Raw genomic sequence first — 26,403 nt, 5'->3', positions numbered from 1 at the left:
ATGTATATAAAAATAATTTTCTGCATCTCTTATATTTTTCCTTAAAAACAACTGATTTTAAATTAAGCATATCAAGCCTCTCTAAAACCTTTAAACTTGATATATTTTATGAAATGAAAGACCGTCTGGACAGCCTGTGTATTGCAATGAAATAAACGTAAACCCATTGCAGCAACAGATGGCCACAATTTTTTTATGAAATCATGGTTTAGCTCATATTGGCTTGTATGACCTAATGGCCTACTTCAGCTAGTCAGTGGGAAAACATGTTTGCACGTTAATGTCTGGTCACACTTACTTCTTCAGGTCTGGATTCAAACAAGTGAAAAGATGTTGTTTTATATGCATGTTTAGTTGCACACAATCATTTCCTACAAAGCAAAAGCTGTAGATAGTTTAAGCGTTGTGGTTATGCCTGAGCATTGTTGCACTTGAGAAACAATTATAGCTTCACAGCTGAAGATGAGCAGGAAGATGCAACTAGACCACAGATCTCACGCTGTGAGAAAATAAACATTGCACCTACTCTTTTTCATATCTTATTCAAATAGATCATCATCATCTTCACAAGTTTACTAGAAGTAGCGACGCAAATTAATGTTGTGGAATAACAAGACTCACTGTAAAAAAATATTTGCACATATATACAACACTTTGGTAAAGAGAAACATTGATTTATGATACTGTATATCATGCAGAAACACAGAAGCACAAACGTTGAATTAAATTATTGTTTTATAGTGCTTAAAGATATTTTCTTTGAAAACAAGAAAAATACTATATTTTGACACCAAAACTTTGTAAACGATAATTATTTTATTGAGATGTGGCATTAAGTGAAAAGTGACAATTGTGACATGGATTTGTTGGTAAGAGCAAATCTACTGGATTTTGTTACATTGTTAACACGTTTTTACATTTTTTGTCAAACCAAAGCATCAATAAAGTTGCTATATTACGATTCATAAAATACAAATGAATAAACATGGAGAAAAGACATTATAAAAAACATTATCAGAACATTCTGGTTACAAAAACAATCATCAAAAACATGCAACTTTTAAAAAGGGAAAAGTGATGCAGTATCTGCACATCTACTGTATTGCACATTAAACTCTTAACATTGTTTGTAAGTAAAGTAATGAGGGGTTTAAATGGTTAAAAACGGAAGGAAACATGACAGCAGTTTCTTTGCAAAGCAGCCACAGTTTACTGACCCACAGTAAGATAACAGGGTAACAGTGGAAACTCAAGCTGAGAAATAAACATCAAGATCAAAAACAAATGCTACAGCTATATCTACATTTGACTCATATGTCATGTGACAAACAAACAAACGATTTCCACTTTGATTGTTCTCATCCAGGTTTCTGCAATGTATATTAGCATTATACTATTTGTATGCAGTATATGTTTCTATTTGCACTTCTGAATCAATGTTGAATGTTTTACATTATACTGTATACTAGATATTGTGCAGAGTACACGTTTAAAGCCAATGAAATAAAGTTAAATAGAACCTAATATCTATTTATCCCAATCTGCAATGATTGAAAGAATGAACACATACAACGATTTCCATACTTACATTCTTTTTTTTCACATTCTACTGTATGTCTTCTGTGTCTTATAGACACATTTTCCATTTTGTTAATAAGCAGTTTAAATGAACACAATTCCACCTATGATCTCATACATGTAAGACAAACGCTATCTCTGCATGTGCTTAAGGAAGTTTCATTAAAACCCTGATCTAGCACAGGTGTTTGTGGGAATTACTTGGTAGATTGGTACGCAGAGTTTATTAATGTGGCTGAAGTATCCACTCTGTTTCTGGTCATTTCTTCATAAATTGAAGAGTCTGGAGACTTTTTTGATGGAGTGTACTCGTGTCTTCTTTTCACCTGAAAATGACAAACGAGTATGTGAGGGAATGCAATGCAACTGCTCTTGACCTTTGCTTTAAGTATTTCTTAAGTCTTAAACGGAAACAGGGTACTTGTGAACGTCGCTTTTTCAAAAAACTGCAAAATACAAAATGTGTACAACATACTACCAACCTGATTTATTATGCGGCATGGGTATAGCTTACAAACATGTAGCGCACCAAATTATTCAGTGACTAGTCATGAAATGGTTCAGTGTTTTTTATCTACAGTCAAAGTTTGTTACCGTTTGTGTTAGCAACGGTTTCCAGTGTTTAGTTTTAAATGTCATTTCACAAGCAAAAAAAAGGTTGTGACATCATTGTGTGAACTGTTAACTTCATTATTATAGAAAAAATATTCAATGACATATTTTGATTATACTGTAGTTTTAAAAATGGCCGTTTATTGTAATTTTTCTAATTTATGAAATAAAACGTCCCAGTGTCAGATCATGTAGTCTTCAATTCGGGATTAAATAAAGAGTTTGTAACTCTAAATACTCAAGAGGTAAAATCAATTTCTGGTTTGTGCGACTTTAGTGCATTGCTTTGCAGCCCCCTAAATAAAGACTTATAATCTTAAACTTAACCTAAAATTTTAATTAAACCAAAAACATATTCATAACATATTGATTGCACAAAATGTTTAATTAATTTCTATACGTCATAAAATTCCACAAAATCTGTGGCCGCCTTGGAACCATCCTTGAGCCTCCAAGCACTGTCTTTGAGTCTTCAAACCTGCCACAACTATTTTACTCTAAAGCTTAACTTAGCTTAAGTTTTGGAATTTCACACAGAAATTTTGAGCAATAATTGGAAGTCATAAAATAAGACATTACGTGGCAGTGAGGAATCAATTGACAAAAGATACAGAGTATAAAATATAAAATACAGTATAAAACCATCCCTGTGTGTACGTTTATTACAGTGTGCTTTCACATGTACAACACTACTGGACTTCAAATGCGTTTTGTTTTATGCTAGTTTTTGATACTTAATTTTGTGTGTTTGGGGTTGTACTGACCTTCACATAGAGGAAACCATGGATGCACAGTGTTAAGGCAAACAGAGCTATCATCACATAGAAAACCGTCCCATTTTGACAATGTTCTATTTTCTCATTGCAAACATAAATAATTTCTTCTTTGATTTCTGTGAAAAAAGAAAAAATCATCAATGTCAAATAAATTATGAATTAATAAAAAGAAATGTTCTACTCTTGCTATCTGAATAAATGTGCTCCTTTTACATGAGATATTGTTTTATGCAAATGGTTTAGTAAAAACTTCAGTTTAGGTCAAATCAACATTCCATAATTAACATTATATTTAATATTAAATGCTTTATACTAATAATAATAATAAAGATGTATATAATATATTTAACATGCACTTACCTGTCACAAATAAAAATGTGGCTGTGCTGTCGGTTTGTTTTTCTTCAAGATTAAATCTACACCAGTAGTATCCAGTGTCTGCGACAGTTAGATTGTTGAGGGTGGCAGTGATGTTGGGGATGGCTTCTTTATTTATACTCGCGCTGATATTTATTTTAATAGTAAACTTGTTATCTTTGAAATAATAATAGAAGATATTCTGATGTTCTTCTTCATTTAGTTTTTTTCTTATCATGTACACCCCATCCTGAGGACTTTTGTTGGTAGCACATGGGATGTTGATGCTCTTCCCACGTTCTCCTATTAACGGCGTAACTGCATGGAGAAAGAAAAATAATACGATTTGGTCTTCAGAGCTCTACGATACATAAAGGTCCAACATTGACTTTTCTGACCTATATATGCTACTATATGAGACATGACCTTATGAAAACTATTGGATAAGAAGTAAACTGTATAAACTTTTAGTCTGTTACAAAACAAAAGTCCACAATAGGTTTTTAACTTGTGTTAAATGTAAAATGTTTCCCAGTTATTAAATTATAAAGGCTGTCAAATGTGTGCTTTAACCTGTCTTAAATGACTTTACAACAATATCTTTACTTTTATTATTAGAAGTTACAGTAACATCTTTATGTGTCAGAATACCAATTCATACCTGTGTCAAATGATGCTAGTGATGAGTGGCTACAAAAACCGACGATCATAAATAGTACACAGCATCTCACAACGCCTGCCATCTTCTTAACTGAGATGCAACAAGTACACTTCACTTCTAAAACTATGATCACATTCAGCGAGAAGTCAGTTCAAGCTACTGTGTGAAAAGCTTTAAATACAGGATGCATGGGCTGCACAAGGGTTGGGCTTTCGTGGCTTAACTCTTGAGTGTTCAAATTACCTTGTCTATTTTTAAACGAGTCCTCTTTATTCCATTTATTGATTTAGCTTATTGTTTTGATATCTTAATGTGTGGTTGTTTGTGTAAATAAATTGCAGGTCATATATGGTTTAAACCATACATAATATTTTTTCATTGTGTGACGACCCTCTGCTTTGCTACCGGTCTGTGTACTGGCCATACATCGAATGGAGGAAGGTGATATGTAGTCAATCGTTGTCACCTGAATGGGGTTGGGCAATGGGAATAAAGATCTGTGCATATTTGTATTTCTTTTTCCACTTAAGTTTTGTAATGGATTTCTCCCGCCTTTGTCGATGTTGTTGCTTTCATTTAACACCTAGACATAGGATGTTTGCAATAAATGTTATTAACAACAATACCTGGCAGTCTTGTAGACCCAGCTGTGTTGTTGATGTACCTTATACACTAAAACAAAAATGTAATACGATAAACATTTCAAAATCAATCATACACCTTAAGATTAGTAAATTTTTTAGATAATGGGAAATAGTTCAATGTTGTCACCCTACATATTTGCAGTTACAGTAATTTGATTTTGGTAAAGGTACTTGCATGTTAAACATTCTGGGACCTGGTTCTAAAACTACTTATTATTCATATGTAAAATAAAACTAAAAATCAGATTGTACCATTTTTTACAACCTTTACCTACACATGTGTGTAGTAGCAATTCTAAATACTTGATGTAGATATTCAAATACTAGAACTCTTTTAAATACAATGAGACATATCAGTTACAAATGTATAACATGGTTAGCAGAGAAGCGAATGAGACATGCTGTGTTTCTATTTATAGGCATAAAAAAGGTCAAGTGATGTAGCGAGGTACACACTACTGAAACTGTCATGATCATGTCCTCCTTGTCAGGTCTTGTCTAGTTTTGTGGACAGGGTTGTGACAGTACCATGTATTTTGTGCTAGTTGTCTTATGTGTGGAAGCACATAACCTTTGTTTTGTTTGCCTTGTGTTCTCCTGTCAGGAGTCTTAGCCCCACCCCCTAATTTCTGCGTCTATCTGTCCGTTACTGTTTCATTCCCCTCAAATGCCCATTGTAATTATCTCTCATTAGTTTTCACTATTTAATGCCCCAGTGTTCATCAGCCTTGTGTTTGCTGTCCTGTGCTTGTTCGTTCCTTCAATGTCTCTTTTTTCTACCCTGTGTTTCAGTCTGCCCTGTGGCCTGTATCACGAAGCGAGGTGAACAAACTCAGAGTTGCAAAGTAAGTTTTGGTAAAATGGTAGACCAAACCAGACCAAACCAAATGGTCTGGTTTGTACCAGACAAATGGTAAAATGTTCTCTGTCAACTCAGGTTTGATCAAGAGTTTGTGAGCCATGTGCACCTGAAAGTGTGAGACTTGCGGCAAACAGCCAATCACACGGAACACGGAAAGCATCATCAGTTTGATTGACTCCTCGCGAGAATCAGCGCAATTCACTTTCTGTTGAAGATGAAGAGATCATTATGAAAAAAATTCATGAATTTAAAGGTGCGACGAACTGGCCTTGTTTATTGTTTTATACTGTTGTATGAGGTCCACTTTTGATGTTCAGTTGATTTTATAATTAAAAACATCAAAATTAATAGGTAAAGGCTATTTTTTACCCAGGGTTTGAGGCCAGCTCTACAAACGCTGTCTGTCTGCCTGAGATTATGGAAAGGGAGATGAAGGAGAAAATACAAAAGAGAGAAGTAAATATAAGTGTTATGATCAGACAAGTAATAAGACCCCCATTTATATTGGAAAATCTTTCCAGCGCTGGACAGACATTAGAAAGAAGTTAAGGCCTGGAAACAGGTGCCAAGGCTGATATAGGTTTAAATGGAAATATGGCTGCTGTATATGTGCTGTAGTAGAGTAGGCGGGGCGAGACCGTGGTTCGAGTCCGGTGAGTAATTGTGAATTAGCGCCAACTGTGCGCACACCGGGCTCGAATCACGTAGGAGATGGGAGCATAAAAGGAACGAGCGACCGGACCGTCGATGAGAGAGGACCGGGCCCGAACTTGTGTTATGTTTGTATTTATATTATGTTTTGTTCGCCGGCGGTCGTCCGTGAGGGGCCGCCGGCTGTTATATTACTTTTATTAAATGTTTAAATGTTTGCCGGTTCCCGCCTCCTTCCTTCCATTTTATTGAGATTTGTTACAGTGGCCACAGTTGGCGCTAATTCACAATTACTCACCGGACTCGAACCACGGTCTTGCCCCGCCTACTCTACTACAGTGCTTATAAGACAAAACTCACTTGTCTATTGTGTTGAGACTGTAATGCAAAAATGTGTATAGTACACTAAATGAGCCATAAACCACATCACCAACAGTATGATCTTAATTTCTCTAAATGAGGCACATTGAATGGATAGAAAAGTGCAAATATTGAGAGAAATTTAATGGCAGTGTTAAAACATGGAATGAATGGAAAAGAAAAAGAAATTGTTTAATTTGAAAACATACAAGAATTTAAGAAATACATACAACCTTAATTTATAATCATCTGTCCCATTGAAGGTTATGAGGAATAGCAGGGATATGGGTGCATTCCGGGAGTGTGCTATATCTCTCATAGTGAAACACAGAGCGAAGTTAGAGAAAGAAAGATGGGTTACTTAACGTAAACCCGGGTTCTTTGATAACAGAGTGAGGTGTTTCACCAGCACATCGCTAGGTGCACGGGTACGGGAAGAAATCTTCCAATAATGACATAGACATGGTGTCATAGGAGCTTCCGTAGCTGGTCACGCCTATAGCAATTCCCATAGTGAAAAACCTCACTCTGTTATCAAAGAACCCGGGTTTACGTTAAAAGAACAGTTTTGTAGAAATTTCCGCCAGAGGGCGCACGATCAAAACAACAACAATCGCGTAGCTTGATGAAGCGTGAAATGCTGGGATATGTTGTCTTCAACTCCACCGCTGACGGTACCGCTGACACATCAATCAGAAGGGAACGAGAAATCATGTTAGTGGAAGAGGTAAAGTAATAAAGTTTTATAAATGTTACGTTTGATGAAATCATTTTATTTCATTATAATGAATTAGACCTGAGTAATGTGAAATTATTTTAGAGACATTATTTTATGGTCGAAAAACTAGGAAGTATTGCTTGTAGAATGTTGTGTAATCCGAGGCTAGGTACTGATTCTTAAAAGTTTTTTCTAAAGGGGAGATTTCACGAAAATACGAAACTTGAAAAGAGCAATGGATTTTATTTGTTTTCAATGGAAATCATCCAAACTGAGTGAGGCAAAGCTGCAAATAAAGACATTGTAAGTAGAAATCATACTTCAGGGACCTGTGGAAACTTAAAGGTAGATAAAATGTCATTGTGGCACGTTTGTCCATTCACTAATAGAAAGCAATCGGTCTCATTCACCTAGAATGCATACGCACAAATTTGTGCGTGAAACCTGCGTACGAACGCTTACAAGAACAAATCATGATTCACGAAAACTTTGTACAGAAATATATTCTAAATATAAGAGAAAAGATAGGAACAGTTGAAAGCACACGTACGCAGGAATCACAATTCTCTTTCTTTCCTTCTCTCTCTCGCACTCTCTCTCTAAGACAAAATGACAAAATGCATATTTCATCAGGGGATAAAAGTTATATATTCAAAATAATATATACATATATATTAGTGGTGGGCCGTTAACGGCGTTAACGTGCTGCGTTAACGTGAGACTCTTATCGCGCGATAAAAAAAATGTCGCCGTTAATCTATTCTCAAAGTTGGGTTGAGAGCTGGGTCTATACTACGTAAGCTACGATGACTTTCACCTTGATATTTTAGCGCGGATGTATACCTAGCTGTATTGCACTGTACCGGGCGAGAATGAGATCATTTGCATCATTCGCGCCGCCTCATCATCTCATGACCAGAGCTTCATTCACGCGATTCGCGCCGGAAGTAGGTCAATCTCGTCTTTGCATTGATTTAACATGTAAATCACTCGCACTTGACGCGCCATTCTTGTTTGGTCTGAACACAACATAACGTTACTGTGAAATTACCACATCAAACGTGACGCGCTAACATTGATTTTGAAGCCGCCGGGTTGCTTCAGGGAAAATTTATTTTTAAGAAGCTTCCTAATGGAAACATCGACAATACTAAGGTTGTTTGCACCTTGTGCAATGCGGAATTGGTTTAAAAAAAAAACTTTCTCTCAACAGGTAGTGGTCTAGCTTTAGTTGATTGCTCCCTAACTCTTTGTAAATTGCTTTGGATAAAAGCGTCTGATAAATGACTAAATGTAAATGTAGGAGCTCTTCCAGTCTCAAGTACCACCTAAAAGCAAAGCATCCCTTAGCTAATGCGGAAGTAAACACAAGTACATCTTATTGAACATAATTTATTTTCATCACCAATTTTCATAGTAGAACAGCTTTCTCAAGCAGTTTGTGATGCATTTTGGAAACAGGAGATGAGCCCCTGGTCTAATGCGCCACTTGGCTTGAGACACCCGTTCTCAAAGACTTACTTTTAGTCATTATTTGGGTAGCACACATATTCTGAAATGAGCCATTTTAATCTAGAATAATCTAGATTAATTCCAAGATTAATCTAGATTAATTCCAAGATTAATCTAGATTAAAAAAATGAATCTATGCCCACCACTAATATATATATATATATATATATGCTATGATGTTAATTTTAAATGTATTTCATCATATACAGTGAAAGAATAAGAAAAGCTGCGTAATCCTATAGCTTGAGCTACAAATTTCTCTGAATAACCGCGCTTTTACAGCTGGCCAAAGAGAACTCTGCAAACTGCGTGTCTGTATACAAGGTGTTTATAGCGTCTTTTTTTATATTCTACACAATAAAATATTTGTCTCTGGATATACTGTGCATAACCATGTCGTTACAATCCATTACTGAGAATTACAAAAGTGTCACTCACGTATAATATGAAGAGATTGATTCCAAAATTAGATAACTCAGATTTTTTTAAATTTTCAAAAATAATGGCCTTTTATTGTGCATTCCAATTTATGGTAATTGAACTGCAATTGGTTTGATTTGATTGAAGCCATAATAACTTAAAAAACATACCGTTTTGTGTTCTTATTGCCGCAATGCAGAAAATGCATCGGAACCACGGCATGCAGGCATATAACGAAATAGTAGATAATGATCTAAAGCTACATGTAGTTATGTTAACAATTACTTAGTAATAAATATCAATATTTTTATATTTATAAAGACGGTTTGATCTTTTTTTATCATAGAATGAGCTGTACATGCGGTGAATGCATCTTGATCACAAACAAAAACTGAGATCAGAATGTCTCAGCTTTTAGATTCAGAGAACTTCAAAATTTCTTTGAATATAATATTTCTCACAAAAAAGCGCTTGAATTAATATGATCGTTTAGCACTGTTATCTGAGTGCCCTTTCAGAGTTTGCGCAGATTCCTCAGACAGAGTTATTATTCACAAACATTGAGCAGACTTTCATCCGAGCATAATGCTTGCATTTCCTCAACAAGAACATGTATAATAATTAGTGGTGGGCCGTTAACAGCGTTAACAGTGTTAACGCAGTGAGACTCTTATCGCGCGATAAAAAAAATGTCGCCGTTAATCTATTCTCAAAGTTGGGTTGGGAGCTGGGTCTATACTACGCAAGCTATGATGACTTTCACCTTGATATTTTAGCGCGGATGTATACCAGCTTAACTGCACTGTACGGGGCGAGAACGAGATTTTTCAACTCGCGTGATTCGCGTCATTCGCGGAAGCAGAAGCCGCCTCATCATCTCATAACCAGGGCTTCATTCGCGCGATTCGCGCAGCAAGTAGGTCTATTGGCTCTTTGCATTAACATATAAATCATTCGCGCTTGACACGCCATTCGCGTTTGGTCTGAACACAACATAACGTTACTGTGAAATTACCGCATCAAACGTGACGTGCTAACATGGATGCAGCTATGAAGCCGCCGCGTTTGCTTCAGGGAATATTAATTTTTAAGAAGCTTCCCAATAGAAACATCGACAAGACTAAGGTTGTTTGCACCTTGTGCAATGCGGAATTGGTTTAAAAAAAACACTTTCTCTCAACAGGTAGTGGTCTAGCTTTAGTTGAAACCAGTAACTTTGTATTAGCACCTAATGTATTATGGCTCCTGTATGACAGGTCGCTTGTTGCTCCCTAACTCTTTGTAAGTCGCTTTGGATAAAAACGTCTGCTAAATGACTAAATGTAAATGTACTGTAGGAGCTCTTCCAGTCTCAAGTACCACCTAAACGCAAATCATCCCTTAGCTAATGCGGAAGTAAACACAAGTTCATCTTATTGAACATAATTTAATTTTCATCACCAATTATCATAGTAGAACAGCTTTCTCAATCAGTTTGTGATGCATTTTGGAAACAGGAGATGAGCCCCTGGTCTAATGCGCCACCTGGCTTGAGAAACCCGTTCTCAAAGACTTACTTTTAGTCATTATTTGGGTAGCACACATATTCTGAATGCCTTCGGCAGAATTCAAATGAGCCATTTTAATCTAGATTAATCTAGATTATTAATCTAGATTAATCTAGATTAAAAAAAATTATCTATGCCCACCACTAATAATATGAACATCATAATCACATTCGGAGTCAAATTTAGCCTACGTTTGGTCAACTGGGCTCATCCACCATCACATCTTCCATAAAAGCAAGAAACCTAGGAGTGGCGATCGATGATCATCTTAACTTCACAGATCAAGTTGCCAGCACCGCCCGGTCCTGTAGATTATCCTCTACAATATTAGGAAAATTAGACCCTTCTCATCAGAGCATGAACGCAAGTCCTAGTACAGGCTCTTGTCCTGTCCAGACTGGACTACTGCAATGCGCTACTGGGTTGATTTCCAGCTCGCACAACCAAACCTCTGAAGATGATCCAGAATGCCGAGGCAAGAGTAATCTTTAATGAACCGAAGAGAGCACACGTCACACCTCTATTCATTAAGATGCATTGGATCCCTGTAGTCCCTCGCATCAAATTCAAGACTCTGCTCCTGGCCTACAAGACCACCACTGGTTCAGCACACCCTTATCTTCACTCGCTAATGCAGACATATGTACCCGCCAGATCCCTACGCGCTGCAAACGAACGACATCTTGTGGTGCCATCCCAAAAAGATAAAATATCTCTCTCAAGCACCTTCTCCGGATCGGTTCCACCTATGTGGAATGATCTGCCCGCTGCTACAAGATCTGCAGATTCTGTAGCCATCTTTAAGAATCCTTCCGTCAACACCTGACTGATGAGTTCTGACTTCTATTTCTTCTCTACTCTTTATAATAAAAAAAACCCCTCTAACTTAGCTCTGTACACTGTTAGGTTATATGAGACCAGTCTTCTTTTTTAAATGCACTTATGCTTTCTGTTGTCCTTATGCTGTCCCAATTGCTTTCATTGCTTACCCCACCTATAAGTCGCTTCGGATAAAAGCGTCTGCTAAATGACTAAATGTAAAATGTTATATAAATAAGCTAATATGGGCAGTAGTCCTACGCTCTATTAAAGGCTATTTCATTCGCTCTGGGCGAGATCAAATGCGTTCTGTTGCTTGTTCTGTCAATTGCTTTCTATTCACTTTTTGTTAACAAACATTGTCCTTGCTTATTAAATAATAAAAACATGATAAAGGCTATTGTGTTTGATGATAGGCTATAGGCTACCCTAATTATAACTTGAAGGCTACTTAAATTGTGACATAACAGAGGTTCAATGAAGTGTTTTCAATCAGGTATTGAAAACACCTGTGGATATCAGGGAGCAGCAATAAAGCCTAATAAGCACCAATTAGGCAGCTTTAAAATGACTGTGATACTCAGCTCCTTCTAGACATTTACTGGTGTGGTTACAAACATGGTGAGGTCAAGAGAATGGTCCAGGAAGACAAGAGAACAGGTGATTACTCTTCACAGGAAGGGCAATGGCTATAAGAAGATTGCAAAGATGTTAAACATACCAAGAGACACCATAGGAAGCATCATTCGCAAATTCAAGGCAAAGGGCACTGTTGAAACGCTACCTGGTCGTGGCAGAAAGAAGATGCTGACTTCGACTGCTGTGCGCTACCTGAAGCGTAGAGTGGAGAAAAAGTCCCCGTGTGACTGCTGAGGAACTGAGAAAAGATTTGTCAGATGTGGGTACTGAAGTTTCTGCTCAGACAATACGGCGCACCCTGCGTAATGAAGGCCTCCATGCCAGAACTCCCAGTCGCACCCCCTTGCTGTCCCAAAAGAATAAGAAGAGTCGACTGCAGTATGCCAAAAGTCATGTGGACAAACCACAGAAGTTTTGGGATAGTGTTCTGTGGACTGATGAAACAAAATTAGAACTGTTTGGGCCCATGGATCAACGCTATGTTTGGAGGAGGAAGAACAAGGCCTATGAAGAAAAGAAGACCATGCCTACTGTGAAGCTTCAGCGTGTGCAAGGTACCATGAATTCTCTTCAGTACCAGGAGATATTGGATGACAATGTGATGCAGTCCGTCACAAACCTGAGGCTTGGAAGACGTTAGACCTTTCAACAGGACAATGATCCCAAGCATACCTCCAAGTCCACTAGAGCATGGTTGCAGATTAAAGGCTGGAACATTTTGAAGTGGCCATCGCAGTCACCAGACTTAAATCCGATTGAGAACCTCTGGTGGGACTTGAAGAAAGCAGTTGCAGTGCGCAAGCCTAAGAATGTGACTGAACTGGAGGCTTTTGCCCATGATGAATGGGAGAAGATACCCGTAGATCGCTGCAAGACACTTGTGTGAAGCTATGCTTCACGTTTAAAAGCTGTTATAACTGTAAAAGGATGTTGTACTAAGTACTAACATTGAATGTCACTTGGGGGTTGAATAAAACTGATAATGATGTGAGCTCAGAAAAGACATTTGTGGTTATTTCATTATAAATGTTATGTTATATTTGTCTGACCTACACGTGCCTCTTTGATTTAATTGTAAGCATGATGACTGAATGATCATAATCAGTACCAAACCGACCAAAACAATCAATTTCAGTGGGGGTTGAATAATTTTGAACACAACTGTAACTAAAAAAGTAATGTTTTTTCATCATTTAAAGAAACAAATAATGAAACATTTGTTTTTAAGCTTGTAATTAATTGTCATTTAAATATTTTGAGTTTCATGATTTTCGTGTGATAGACAGATTTTTACTTAAATGTAATTTAATTTGATTACAAAAAGCGAACCAGGATATATATATTTTGGTCCGGACTAAAAATACAAAACGAACCGAACTAAAAGTATGAACACGCCCTTAATCTACTTATTTAAATTCAGTTTATATTCAAGCTTCAGACCTATGCCTGACCTATGCCGTAGCCTGACGTGCACCTCTCCAAAAATGTAACCACAACGCGCCATCTCAAAGCGGACTGCAAGCGCTGTGATTGTTCTGTTTGAACCCCTTCCTGGGGATAGAGTCATGTTTACGCAAATGCATGTCGACGCAGACAACGACGTAGACATTGAAAACTGACACATAGGCTATGGCGTTGGTACGACGCTCGAGTCTATACTTACCTTTAGCCTACGCCTTTGTCCAAAGGTGTTAATAAGAGAGAGTCCGTTTTATTATACACCCAAAGTGACGTTTCAAAAACATTATTATCTTGCATTTTGCATATGACACGAAAGCAACTTTGTGCGAATAAAACCATTTAAAGTTTCTACTAATTTCTTAAAGAAAAAAGACTTGTGCAACTGGAATTATGGCAGAATATCTAGTGATGTTTACTTCGCAGGGCTCTTATGGGCGTATTGAACAAACCTCCGAAGCGGTAGGAGAAGCATACAAAATATGCAGTGCGGGGGGGCGCGAGGACCAGGATTGAGAACCGCTGTCTTAGAGGATGAATTATGATTGTATTCATTTTAAAATTATCTGGGTTGTGTCCACTGCAGACCTGGATAGAGGAAAGATGCCAGCCTTGGGGAACCCAGGCTTGATGTTTTGGGCTGTGACAGCATTGGGGTACACGTGTTTGAGGAGAGGTGAAAACTGCTACTTCCCAACAACAATGTCATCCTCCCGGTGGGACATGCCCGGAACACCTTCCCGGGAAGGAGTCCAGGGGGCATCCGAAAAAGATGCCCAAGCAACCTCAGCTGGCCCCTCTCGATGTGGAGGAGCAGGGGCTCTTCTCTGAGCTCCTCCCGTGTGACAGAGCTTCTCACCCTATCTCTAAGGGATCGCCCAGCCACCCTGTAGAGAAAGCATATATCGGCCGACTGTATCCGGGATCTTGTCCTTTCGGTCATGACCCACAGCTCATAACCTTAGGTGAGAGTAGGAATGTAGATTGACCGGGAAATCACCACAACAGACCGGTACAGCGACCGCATTACTGCAGAAGCTGCACCGATCCGTCTGTCAATCTCCCGTTCCATCCTTCCCTCCAGACCCCCAGATACTTGAACTCCTCCACTTGAGGCAGGGACTCTTCACCCACCTGAAGTGGGCAAGCCACCCTTTTCTGAGAACCATGGCCTCAGATTTGGAGGTGCTGATTCTCATCCCAGCCGCTTCACACTCGGCTGCAAACCGTCCCAGTGCATGTTGAAGGTCCTGGTCTGATGGGGTCAGCACGATGACATCATCCGCAAAGAGCAGAGATTAAATCGTGTGGTCCCCAAACCCGACGCCCTCCGGCCCCTGGCTGCGCCTAGAAATTGTGTCCATAAAAATTATGAACAGAACCGGCGACAAAGGGCAGCCCTGCCGGAGACCAACATGTACCGGGAGCAAGTCTGACTTACTGCCGGCAATGCAAACCAAGCTCCTGCTCCGGTCGTACAGGGACCGGATAGCCCTTAGCAAAGGGTCCCGAATCCCATACTCCCGGAGCACCCTCCACAAGATGCCGCGAGGGACACAATCGAATGCCTTCTCCAAATCCACAAAACACATGTGGATTGGTTGGGCAAACTCCCATGCACCCTCCAGCACCCTGGAGAGGGTATAGAGCTGGTCCAGTTTTCCACGAACGGGACGAAAACCACACTGTTCCTCCTGGATCAGAGTTTCTACCATCGGCCGGATTCTCCTCTCCAGTACCCTGGCATAGACTTTCCCGGGGAGGCTGAGAATTGTGATCCCCGATAGTTGGAGCACACCTTCCGTTCCCCTTCTTAAAAAGAGGGACCACCACCCCGGTCTGCAAGTCCAAAGGCACTGTCCCCGACCGCCACGCGGTATAGCAGAGGCGTGTCAGCCAAGGCAGCCCCACAACATCCAGAGACTTGAGGTACTCAGGGCGGATCACATCCCCCCCTGGAGCCCTGCCACCGAGGACTTTCTTGACTACCTCGGTGACTTCAGCCCGTGTGATGGACGAGTCCGCCTCCGAGCCCTCAGCCTCTGCCTCCTCAATGGAAGACGTGACAGCTGGATTGAGGAGATCCTCAAAGTATTCCTTCCACCGCCCGATGATATCCCCGGTCGAGGTCAACAGCCAACCCCTCCACTGTAGCAGCGTTGGTATGGCACTACTTCCCACTCCTGATGCGCCGGATTACGTTACTCCATGGCGCAAAATCTAGGGGCGAGGCTTCTACACACTGAATTTTTAGGGGCATGAATTGTAAATTACTACAATTATTTCAGCTACCGCTTTTATCAAGGTACAATAATTCTTAAGACAAAATTGCCGGGATGTTTGCTGAATCACACGTAAACCTTATCATAAGATGATTTCTGCGCACGGATCTGCACACGTTTATACGTTAGATTGATATATGAGGCCCATTGTGTTTCTGGTGTAAATAATGTATATATATTTGTACTTGGTGGGAATATGTGTGTATGAAATTGGTAGGAATATATGTGTGTTGTGATTGGGATATGTGTAAGTGAATACAAATTTCCTCTTTGAGGATCATAAAGAATGAATCAGTCTCTGGCCTCCTGCAGTGCCATGAAGGGGGAGCTCTGGAAGCGCAGATCCGTCTTGAAATCCTGAGCGATCTCTCTCACCAGACACTGGAAAGAAAGTTTGCGGATCAGCAACTCGGTGGTCTATTGATAACGCCGGATCTCTCTCAGAGAGGGCCTATAGCGATGAGGTTTCTTCACGCCGGCCGTGAAGCCTTTAATTGCGAGCTGCTTCCTCTGGGTTTTTGCCACAGGTGGGTTTACGAGCGGTCTGCTTGGTTCTCGCCATTGTGTCAGTATCTTCTGCATGACAAGCGAAATATGCTAGCACCGTCTAGGGAAATTGTGGCGGAAAAAGTGGGGGAAATTGTGGCAGGTTCCCTTTGTTCAGCCCCTATGAAACTTGACCAAAGTTTTATTATAGTAACAGTGTTTTTTTTGGTCCCGGTTTGTATTGTACAGTTTTGAGTCCTTGTTAATATGTGGTTTTCACGTTGGTGTGTATATATTATTATTAGTATATACAGCGGGGAAAATAAGTATTTGACACATCAGCATTGTGTGACATTGACACAAACAGCCGTCCGGGGTTGCCTGTAGCGAAGATAGGCTAGGAGGGTTCCATACGGCTGAATCGGTGACTGGAGGTTAAAGACGATATGAAATGGCCTTTACTGGTCTGGTCAGTCTTACTTTTCTTAATCGAGTAAGAAATTGTCTCTGAATCCAGCACTTGATGGTCATATACTGTGGGGTGAACCGCGGGGTCAAATTTGGATGTGGTGGAGAACTCTGAGCATCGTAGAAAACCGAAGAAAGCCAATGTGAACATGGCATCGAGTGTGCGGGCAACATGCTTTGAGTGGTATCCTTTTCGGAGGGTGGAGATACATTTGGTGAGAATCTCCAGGGTGATGGGTCTCCTAACATCCTGACGGGCGAGTTGGGATCTTCGAATGCCCTGGATAACCATTGATGTTTGAGAGCTTTATTATGGCCGGCGACGTAGAGTTAAAAATCTATTTGTGGAAGAACTGGAGTCCGCTTAGGTAACCTCTGATGGAGCTGGCCTGAAGGCTTTTGGCAGTGTTGAGAAATGAGATGAAGGAGGTGATGGTGAGGAGTGAAAAATCCGGGAATGACATGCTGAAAGCCCTGTGAAATGATTTGAAGCTTCTCCATGCTGTAAGGTATGATTGTAGGGTCCTGGGGGAAACTGCCTGAGTGATGTAGTTGAGAGAGGCATCGAGAAGGTTGTGCAGTGGGTGCTTCACTGAAAGATCAACTCCAAATAAGGTGGAACATAGGTAGGCACGGGCTCCGCTTCGGGTGCTAGCAGCTTGAACTTCTGCCGAAATCTGCGCTCTGACTCCGCTGGAGACTTGTGGAGGTTCCAAAGCAGGCGCATTTGGAGGTGCGGGCATCGTGATCGCCGTAGCCAGTGAGAATGCTGGGCGTGCCTGTTGAAGAGAGAGAGAGAGAGAGGAGGGAATGGCGCCTGAGACGTGATGATGTGCCGGTGCTCCTGGAGGTTTCCGGCAGGCTTAGCATGGGAGACCCACTGCGTTCGATGTGATTTCTTGCGCGTCGAGCTGAGATGCCTCGGCCTGCCTGAGGTGCTTAGCCGGGATGTCCGTGGCTTCCAATGCACCTGGAATGCACTCCAATGCACTAATGCGTCTCGAGTGAGAGAGGCCATGCCGAGCCGCGGAGGTAGATTGCTCGTGCCTGGAATGGATGGGACCCCGAGCCGAGCCTGACTCATCGTTGGCAGCCATTCGGGCCGACCTGACCAGGGGGGCGTCGGTCTGGGACGACACAAAGAGGGTGTAGAGCTCTAGTTTTGACATCCGCCTGCTGAATGGGGCTTCCGTGTTGGTGAGGGCCTTATGAAGACTCTGGACCGTCCATTTGCGGAATGTTGGTATCTTGGGGTTTGCAGAGGCGAGAGATCTCGCCGGTGAATGAGGTGGAGATCGCGCTGGTGGGAGAGATGCCGAACCCTTCTGCTTCGATGCGCTGTCCGAGCGACGTGGCTGGCGGCACCGATGCGAAGCTTGGCAATCATCCGCAGAATCTAACTCTGAACTGGAGAGCTGGGGTGCGCATAATGCCGCCGAAGGATCTGGAATAACCGATACACTGTGAACTACTGGAGTCTCAGACATCGTAAAGGAATTTGACGATGTTCATCTAGCGAGAAGCATCAGGTAAGACTGCTTGTCTATTTATAGTAGAGCTTGCTTGAGCTGATAGGGTAGGTGCTGTGATTGCTAATGATGTACCAGCCGAGATGGTTGTGAAGAGATTACATGCTCGGCTGATAGGTATTTGCTGGTGATTGAACGGCGTGCTGATTATATGCTTAGGTTCCTCCCGAACTTTGTTAATAAAACATCATTTCTATGCCATTTTGAACCTTGTTACCTTCATGTGTTCAATGTTCATGTGTTCAATAATATGTGATACATGTTAACATTTTATCAATTATCAAAGCTTAATTTGTCAGCATCATTACTCTAGTCTTCAGTTTCACATAATCCTACAGAAATCATTTTAATATGCTGATTTCATGCTCAGTTATTAATAATGGGTCAAATCATAAATTTTGAAAACATTTATTCATATTTCTGTGCAATTATTTCCGAAGCATCATTTGACACTGAAATCCGAAATAACAATGCTGAAAATTAAGCTTTGATAATTGATAAAATGTTAACATGTATGACAAATTTACATAGGTAACAGCGGTTTCAATTGTAATAATACTGAACAATTCTGACGGCCTCAATTAGCAGAAGAAACATTACTACATATAACATTCAAACATTCAAATTGTGTAACAAAACAAGCAATATTATGCCTTTTTACAGATTCCAGATGACTTAGATTTTAAATAACTTTTTGAGATTATATAAAGTAGAATTCTGACTATACCCTATGTCAGGTCTCGGGTCTTGCACTCCCTCTGTTGTCTGTACAATCCTCTGTCACTGTTGTGTCGGGCACCTGGTGCTGTTTTGACACCTGGCCATGTGCTCGGAATCTGCAAGCTTCACCTCACCCCTCTTGTTTACCTCATTATATTTCAATTAGGTTACCTCTCTTTACATGGTCTTTCCTCTCCTTTATTGTTTTACACGGCTAGCTTCCCATTCCCATATTATCTTGTCCCCTTTATAAGCCGTGGCCCAGTGGACCCAGGGGCCTGTGAGTATAGCATGGGTTTCTTCCAAAAACAAAATCTCAAGAGTGGATGAGTGCCAGCTGTTTGCGATCAATCTTCATCTCCGGAAGAAGTAAGTATTACACAAGGTTTTTAAATCACCTTTCTTAAATAATGTGTTTAGCACATTAACGGCTGTTGTTTACATGTTCACAGCTAAACCTGAGACTTTACAAACAGGTATTATGCCGTAATGTTAGTGGTAAAACGCATTGCGCCCATCGGTACAGAAGCTTATTCATAACAACAAAAGAAAGTTGTAGCAGTGTCTATTTTCGGTGAGTTTAGTGTTTTCTTATATATGTCCAAAATGCGCCAATACTTAGAGCGGATAGAAAGAGAGTGCGCATTTGTTAGACAACCTGTTTGATGATCTTTACATACTTCTCTGTCATATACTCTGAATCCATGTTTTTGCCTATATCCATGTTTATGTCTCTAATATGCATGCACATAATTTCATACAGCATGTTTTGTTCTATCTATGTTTTTGACTTCTCCATTTAATTCGTATTTATGAACAAGGCATTAAGGTTTGCATACGGGGAGGGGAGCAGAAACTCATTTGCATTTGAAGAGACACAAAAACTGGCGCATTCTCCATTGCAGTCACGAATGGCCATGTTCAACATATTTTAATGAAAGATATACGCTGTATTTTGAGCTGAAACCTTACAGAGACAATCTGGGGTACCACTGACTATTTTTACATCGCAGAAATCTCCTTGATTTGCGGCCCTTTAAATGCTTTCATGAATTGAACTAGCTTTAATACTATGCAAACAGGTTTTCATTAGTATACTATATTCACATCAAATACATTTAAATAAACTATTCAACATGTAAAGATGGTGGCTGACAACTTGATCAAAATTAGATGGAATATCATCCACTGATGCTGAGAACACATTGGGCATCCTATACAGTCGCCCATCACTCCTTTGATTTGTAGCATGGCCTCTGTGGTCTTGCAATGTTATATCTATATAACTAAACATGTAATTCAAATTAAGCTGTAAAGAGCACAAATTATTTTCTGTGCCAATATTCTGATTGCTCTATACATTTTTATAGGTGGTTTTACTACACAGTACAATGGTACAAAACATGTCTTATCAGTTACCAACCTCTGCTATGCTTATAAATATGCTTATAATATGCACAGTTAGCAAACCAACATGCACTGTATGAACAAATTATAGAGAATTGTGTGCTTCTAATTTTTATATTAACAGTTTGGGCAGAACTTTTGCAAAAAGACAACTTAGACAACAGAATAAGTCATTTTGCATAAGGGCATTATCGTGTTGGGAAAGAAAAAAGTTCTGCCAAAATTGTTTATATAAAATTAAAAGTAAATAATTCTCTAGAATATCATGATATGCTGTAGCATTAGGATTTTCCCCAATATTTTGTCTGTATAATCTAATGTGACAAAGCATTACTAGTTGATGACTATGAATATCAAAAAGTTTGATAACAGTTTACATTCACTGTAAAAAATGCCTGTGATATTAACAGTGAAAAAACATGTCAGTGGAAAATGTCTGTAAAAAATACGGAAAAACACTCAAATTCTTTGGGATATTAACAGTGAAATTCCATAGTGGAAAAAACTCCACCTTCACTTACAGACACCACTGTCACTTAATTTCTGTTGTACCTCTACAAATGTTTTTATTGAGAATTAAGGCCGTGTTCAGACTTGACTTCTTTTTCGAAGCTGCTAGCGTCTGTTTTACATTATAATCCTATGTTTTCAAAAAACTTATTTTAAAAAAACATATTTTTCTGCAGCTCAGGGTGTCTTTTTAAGTTGAAAAAAAGTTCAACTTTTCTGAAAAAAATACACTACGTCAAGCTCCTATACACAGCTAACCAATGACAAGCGAGTAGTGTGTTGTTTCCAAAACAACATGCAAGGGAAGTGATTGTTCGAGCAGTATCAAGCTTGAAAACAAAAAATGGAGACCGAAACGCCGGTTGGAGCATAGTTATGTATAAATTTAAATTGAACTTTCACTTTCAATAACTTTTGATTGCATTTCAATTGAGAAATTAGTATTACAGTTTTTAAATATGCGATGATTTATTGCAAATACGCACTCTGTTTATTATTCAAGTAGACTTCTGTGACCATGCCTATCGGTTTCACTGGGACGCCATCACATGCACAGACGCTGCTTCCAAAGTCATGACGTATTGACTACTACTTGTCGTTAAAAATGATCACCTAGCTAGCTAGCATAACATTCGCTCAGCAATAGTTATCCATACCTATACCAGTTGTAACAATTGTAACTTTTTTAGGCGACACTTGTCATAGGAAGTAGATTGTACTGTTCGGGAATACAATGCAGGGATCTCGACCAGCTGGAGACATGAAGTACTCAGCAAACCTATCCCTCACAGCTACAGTGTCTCTACTGTGATTAACGGTGCCAAGCCGGGGTACACATTGCATTCCTAAAGATGGCTCTTTTGTCAAAGTTGGAGCAGAAGCTGCGAGCACATCCCTCCTCAAGAAATTGTGAAGCATACAGGTGGCATTCACAATCTTCTCAGCTACCGTTGGAGACACTGCAAGAACCCTTTAATATACTCTCCATTGTGCTGCAAGTATTCCAAATGTACTCTCGACCATTCTTTAAACATCGGAAAGACGGAAATTATAAACTTGCCCTTCTCCAGTGTTGTGTCCAGGGTAAGGGAAGAGGATCAGGGGCGATTCTAGGATTTTTTCAACTGGGGGGCACATGAGGGGCCACAATTAATATAGAGGGGCCATTCTTATGTTGTGTATTTATGTAGAACTGTAGATATCCAAATCATTTCAAGTTCAGTAAGCTTTAAAATCAGCAATAAACAGTGATACCCTATTATCTTTTGATAGCAGTTATTCACTGCTCTAAATCAAAACAATAAAATACAATTTATATTAACTTATCACTTTACAAAAGTGAAAGAAAAACTGTAATAAATAAAATAATCCAATGTCTGGGAAGAAGCATTAGGAAATGGGAATCAATTATCAGAGGCACTTTCTATGGGGGTAAAATTGTTGCATATTACCAAATAAATAAATTAAGATTCACAAACAAATGTAAAGAGATTCACAAAAGTATATCAAATTCACAAATAAATAGATTAAGCGATTTACAAATGCACAGAAAGCAATTCAAAAATAAATGCCAGGCAGAGTTGTGTTTGTAAAATAATAAAACATTTGTAAAAAAAAATGTTATTTGCAAATCTCATTTTATTTATTTGTGAGTTTATATTTTTTTGGGAAACTCTTTACATTTATTTGTGGATCTTAATCTATTTATTTGTGAATTTGATATACTTTTGTGAATCTCTTTACATTTGTTTGTGAATCTTAATCTATTTATTTGGTAATATGCAACAATTCTACCCCCATACTTTCTGTTTCAAAGGCACATGAGACACACAGTTAGCAACAGTTCCTTAATGCAATTATCTATTGGCTATTTTACATGTAAAATAAAAAAACATACCATCAGGTCCAGTAAGAGCAGTATCAGAAGTAAGTGGAAGCTCAGATTACACTTCTGAAGGTGGGTGACAAGTATCCATCTCTTTCACATCACTTTCACTCTCATCTGTTTCATCCCTAGAGACAGCTATAACACAAAGGCATATTAGTAAAATACAAGGATTTTAACTACATAACTGTATGCATTCATACAATAACAATCAGGAGTGCATTTTTTTCTGTATGATACTGAAATGACCAATATACTAAAGTACCAATATATCAATATAGGGACTTCTGTTATATAAATAAATGCGTAGCCCTGAATACAGCCTACCAAAGTCATGTCACTGTTAGTGATGGGAAGTTCGGATCATTTTATTGACTCGGACCTTTGAGTCTCGTTCATCAAAATGAACTAATCTTTTTTCGAGTCATATCGTTCCTTTCGTTCATTTAAGCAAAGTATAATTAAAATGTTACATGTCACTTTTCTTAACAAATCTACTACTTATTCAAACTTTTTATCACATTACAACAAATACAAAACTATAATGCTACAATAAACAGAAAAGATGAATTACTTGTATACATGGGTATTTAGTCTATGAGTAGCTCACCTCACCTCTTATCTTGATTAATTTGTCATTTCACTGTCTTTTTCTATCAATAGACAAACACTAGGACTAGGCTATTCACTCGTTTGTTAGGAAGGTTGTAAATTAGCTAATTTCTCTGTCCAAAGCTCAGGGGCGTCGCAACCGTGGGGGATAACACCCACACTTTTCCCGGTGAGAGGGTTAAACATCCGCACTTTTTTTGCAGTTTTTCAGCAGTTTTGTAAAAACGCCTTACAGCAGTCGCTTCAGCGTTTCTCTTGCCGCTCTGTGTCTGCGCTCGATGCGGCTGCTTCCTCTCCTCTCCCCTCCCACTCAAACAGAACACAGGCTTTGAGTGTGACCGGATGATGATTGGCTGTTCTGCCTTAAGTCCCGCCTCTCTTGGTGTGTTAGATTTATCGGTTAGCTCGTGCTGAGGAGGCGGAACGGTTATGGTTATTTACGTCTTTCTTTTCCAGCGACTTTGAATGAGTGTTTATGCTTTCGAGGTTTTTAAATAACCTTGATAGGTGTTTGGGAGATGTTCTGTTTATGTTTTGTTGATATGTCGAGTGTTTTCTAAATTATATTTAGTTTTTAGACTAATGCTAATTGCAAATTGGGATATTGTTCAGAAATAGCTAAATTGGGTTATTTATGTGGCATGCAATGTATAAAGTAACTGTGATGAAGAAGGCAGGGAATTGACGAGGAGGAGGGACAAATTGACCTTGTTAAGCAGTGTATTTATGGGTTTATTGATTTTGATATTTTGAACATTGCTTTTTTTGTTTAGCTGAATACTTTTGTGGATACTTACCTATTATGTTTGATTGTACCTGTTGAAGAACTATGAACGGAAAGTGTATATTATTTTAATGTTTAAAAACAGAAAATTGTTACATTATTTATACCACCAAAGAAAAAGCTTTGTGTGTGTGTTTTTTTATATCTCCCCTTTTCAAGGTGCAAGTAAGCAAACTTTAGCAGTCACAGTCCTGTCAGACCAATGTCACTATCAAGCTTCCCACTGTCTTTCCCCCCTGGGATTATTAAAGTATTTATGATTCATTAGCAAGTCTACTGTTGTGTATTTTCACAACAGAGTTTTGACTTATTTTCTGTGTGTTCCGAATGTGTTTTTATACTTTACTAGTATCACACATTTAAATGGGAAGCTTTTTATATCTAGTATGTTATACCTTTTGTACCTTTCTGTCATTACGTTCAACGTTTTCATTGTTAACAAACAAAACACATCCATCCCCCACACTTTTGAAAAGCTTGCTACGCCCTGCAAAGCTGTCACGTCACATTACAAAAGACCGAACGACTCGAACCCGAAGACTCGGGAGGTGAACTAATCAATTCTCCTCCGGCTCTGATTGCATTTGTTAAACGTCGGAGCGTGTTGCGCAATGCGCATGCGCGACTGAACGAATCACTTTCCAAGACGACCCGTTCTTCCCGAGTCACATTTAAGATTCGTTCGAATCGTTCACGAACGACCCATCACTAGTCACTGTCCACTTTCTAGCTTGTCTACTAACCTGGGTGTACAGGGCTGTTCTGATTTATGCTCAAATCTTCCTGAACCAAGAGGTCTCCTTGAGCAGGCAGGCTCTGAACTCACTGTGTGTAACGTTAAACCATCACGCGGACTCTCCCTCACTGGCTGGCATGGCTTTTTCTTTGCAGAAAAATACTGAATATCTCCCTGCCTTTTCGTCCTGTTACACTGCCTGAGATAACAGAGGTAAAAAGGAGGAAATTACTATTTGTTTAAATGCTATGGTTTTATTGGCGGATGACAAAGACTTTACCTTTTATCACAACCAGCCCAGCTGGAAAATTATAAACTAAAAACAGGTAAAATGTTTAAACCCCAAAAAAACAAGTCATTATCAAGGCATGCGGTTCGAGACTTTAGAATATTCGTTCTCAAGACTCGAAGTCAATGTCATGTAACTTAATTTTCTTTATTTAGAGTGTAGTAACGTAACTCAAGACCTCCACCTCTGAAAGTTAACGTAACGTTAGCTTTTAAAGTGTTGAGCGTTAGCCTAGATAAACATCATACGATTTGTTTCGGCACCTCGCTTGCAATATCACTTGCTTTTCGGCTGGGAAAAAAATCATAACGCAGGAAAACCCTGTTACATTCAGCCTCAGGAGCATAGTAACGTTAGATGTAATTATTAGCATTATGTTGGTCTGCTCTCAGAGAATACGTCGAGCCTGGTCTGTCCTAACACTGAAAGACGGTAACGTTACCAAACTCTAGCAGAGCAACAACTCGCTAATCGAAAGAAAATAAGCTGTATAAAATAGATCAACTTACCGTGTGTTTTTTTCCGTTGAAAAACAGTTTGCTATTCTTGGTCCTCGTTGAGAAGCATCGCGACGCGGAATCGTAAATTATTCTACTACCCCCATGGCCCCTCCCCTGTCTACGCCACTGAAGAGGATGTTATGACACAACGGGAGTGCCTCATCTGCGATGAACACATACGGCATGGCTCCAAGATGCTCTGCTCCAGGGAGGGAAGAGTCTTCAGGTATCCACAGGCTGCTCTGGCGTAGCGACGGACCTGAAGGCAGAGGAAGCTAGTGTTCCTCCATCACTGTTCCTACCCTAGACACCAATGTCTACAACATTAAAAGCGATACCCGGTATCAACCACTGCCAAGAGAACTGAATAGGGGGGGACCCGCTGGATGATGGGGCTTCAAGAACCACATGCCATATTTCATGAAAAACTATGAATTTGTACATCCGAGGATTAAGAAGGACATCGATATGATATCGACGATATGTTGCATTACAAGTTGTGTTAGACTGGTTTAATTATTGTTTGAATGCCTTAATGTTTGTATACCGTTTGAAGCCCTATGTGATAAAAGGAAACACTT

General features: G+C 39.4%; 1 protein-coding gene across 4 annotated transcripts; it reads right to left on the bottom strand.

Moving 5' to 3' along the window:
• Nucleotides 1-803: 803 nt before the first annotated feature.
• LOC130420976 (uncharacterized) lies at nucleotides 804-25,949 on the bottom strand. 4 transcript variants are annotated; one of them, XM_056748580.1, is made up of 7 exons: nucleotides 25,832-25,920; nucleotides 25,041-25,232; nucleotides 22,914-23,039; nucleotides 3,985-4,656; nucleotides 3,327-3,641; nucleotides 2,955-3,082; nucleotides 804-1,904 (listed from the first exon to the last, which is right to left on the bottom strand). In XM_056748580.1, the coding sequence occupies exons 4-7, from the start codon at nucleotides 4,064-4,066 to the stop codon at nucleotides 1,776-1,778; spliced, it is 654 nt and encodes a 217-aa protein (XP_056604558.1). In that variant the 5' UTR covers nucleotides 4,067-4,656; nucleotides 22,914-23,039; nucleotides 25,041-25,232; nucleotides 25,832-25,920; the 3' UTR covers nucleotides 804-1,775. The 4 variants fall into 4 exon arrangements, with proteins under 4 accessions (XP_056604558.1, XP_056604556.1, XP_056604560.1 ...); XM_056748578.1 differs by lacking the exon at nucleotides 25,041-25,232 and having other exon boundaries at nucleotides 25,832-25,949; XM_056748582.1 differs by lacking the exons at nucleotides 25,041-25,232; nucleotides 25,832-25,920 and adding an exon at nucleotides 23,517-23,691.
• Nucleotides 25,950-26,403: the final 454 nt, after the last annotated feature.

Source organism: Triplophysa dalaica, chromosome 5 (genome assembly GCF_015846415.1).
Source record: "Triplophysa dalaica isolate WHDGS20190420 chromosome 5, ASM1584641v1, whole genome shotgun sequence".
NCBI classification, from domain to species: Eukaryota; Metazoa; Chordata; class Actinopteri; order Cypriniformes; family Nemacheilidae; genus Triplophysa; species Triplophysa dalaica.
This window is presented reverse-complemented; position numbering and strand designations above follow the sequence as displayed.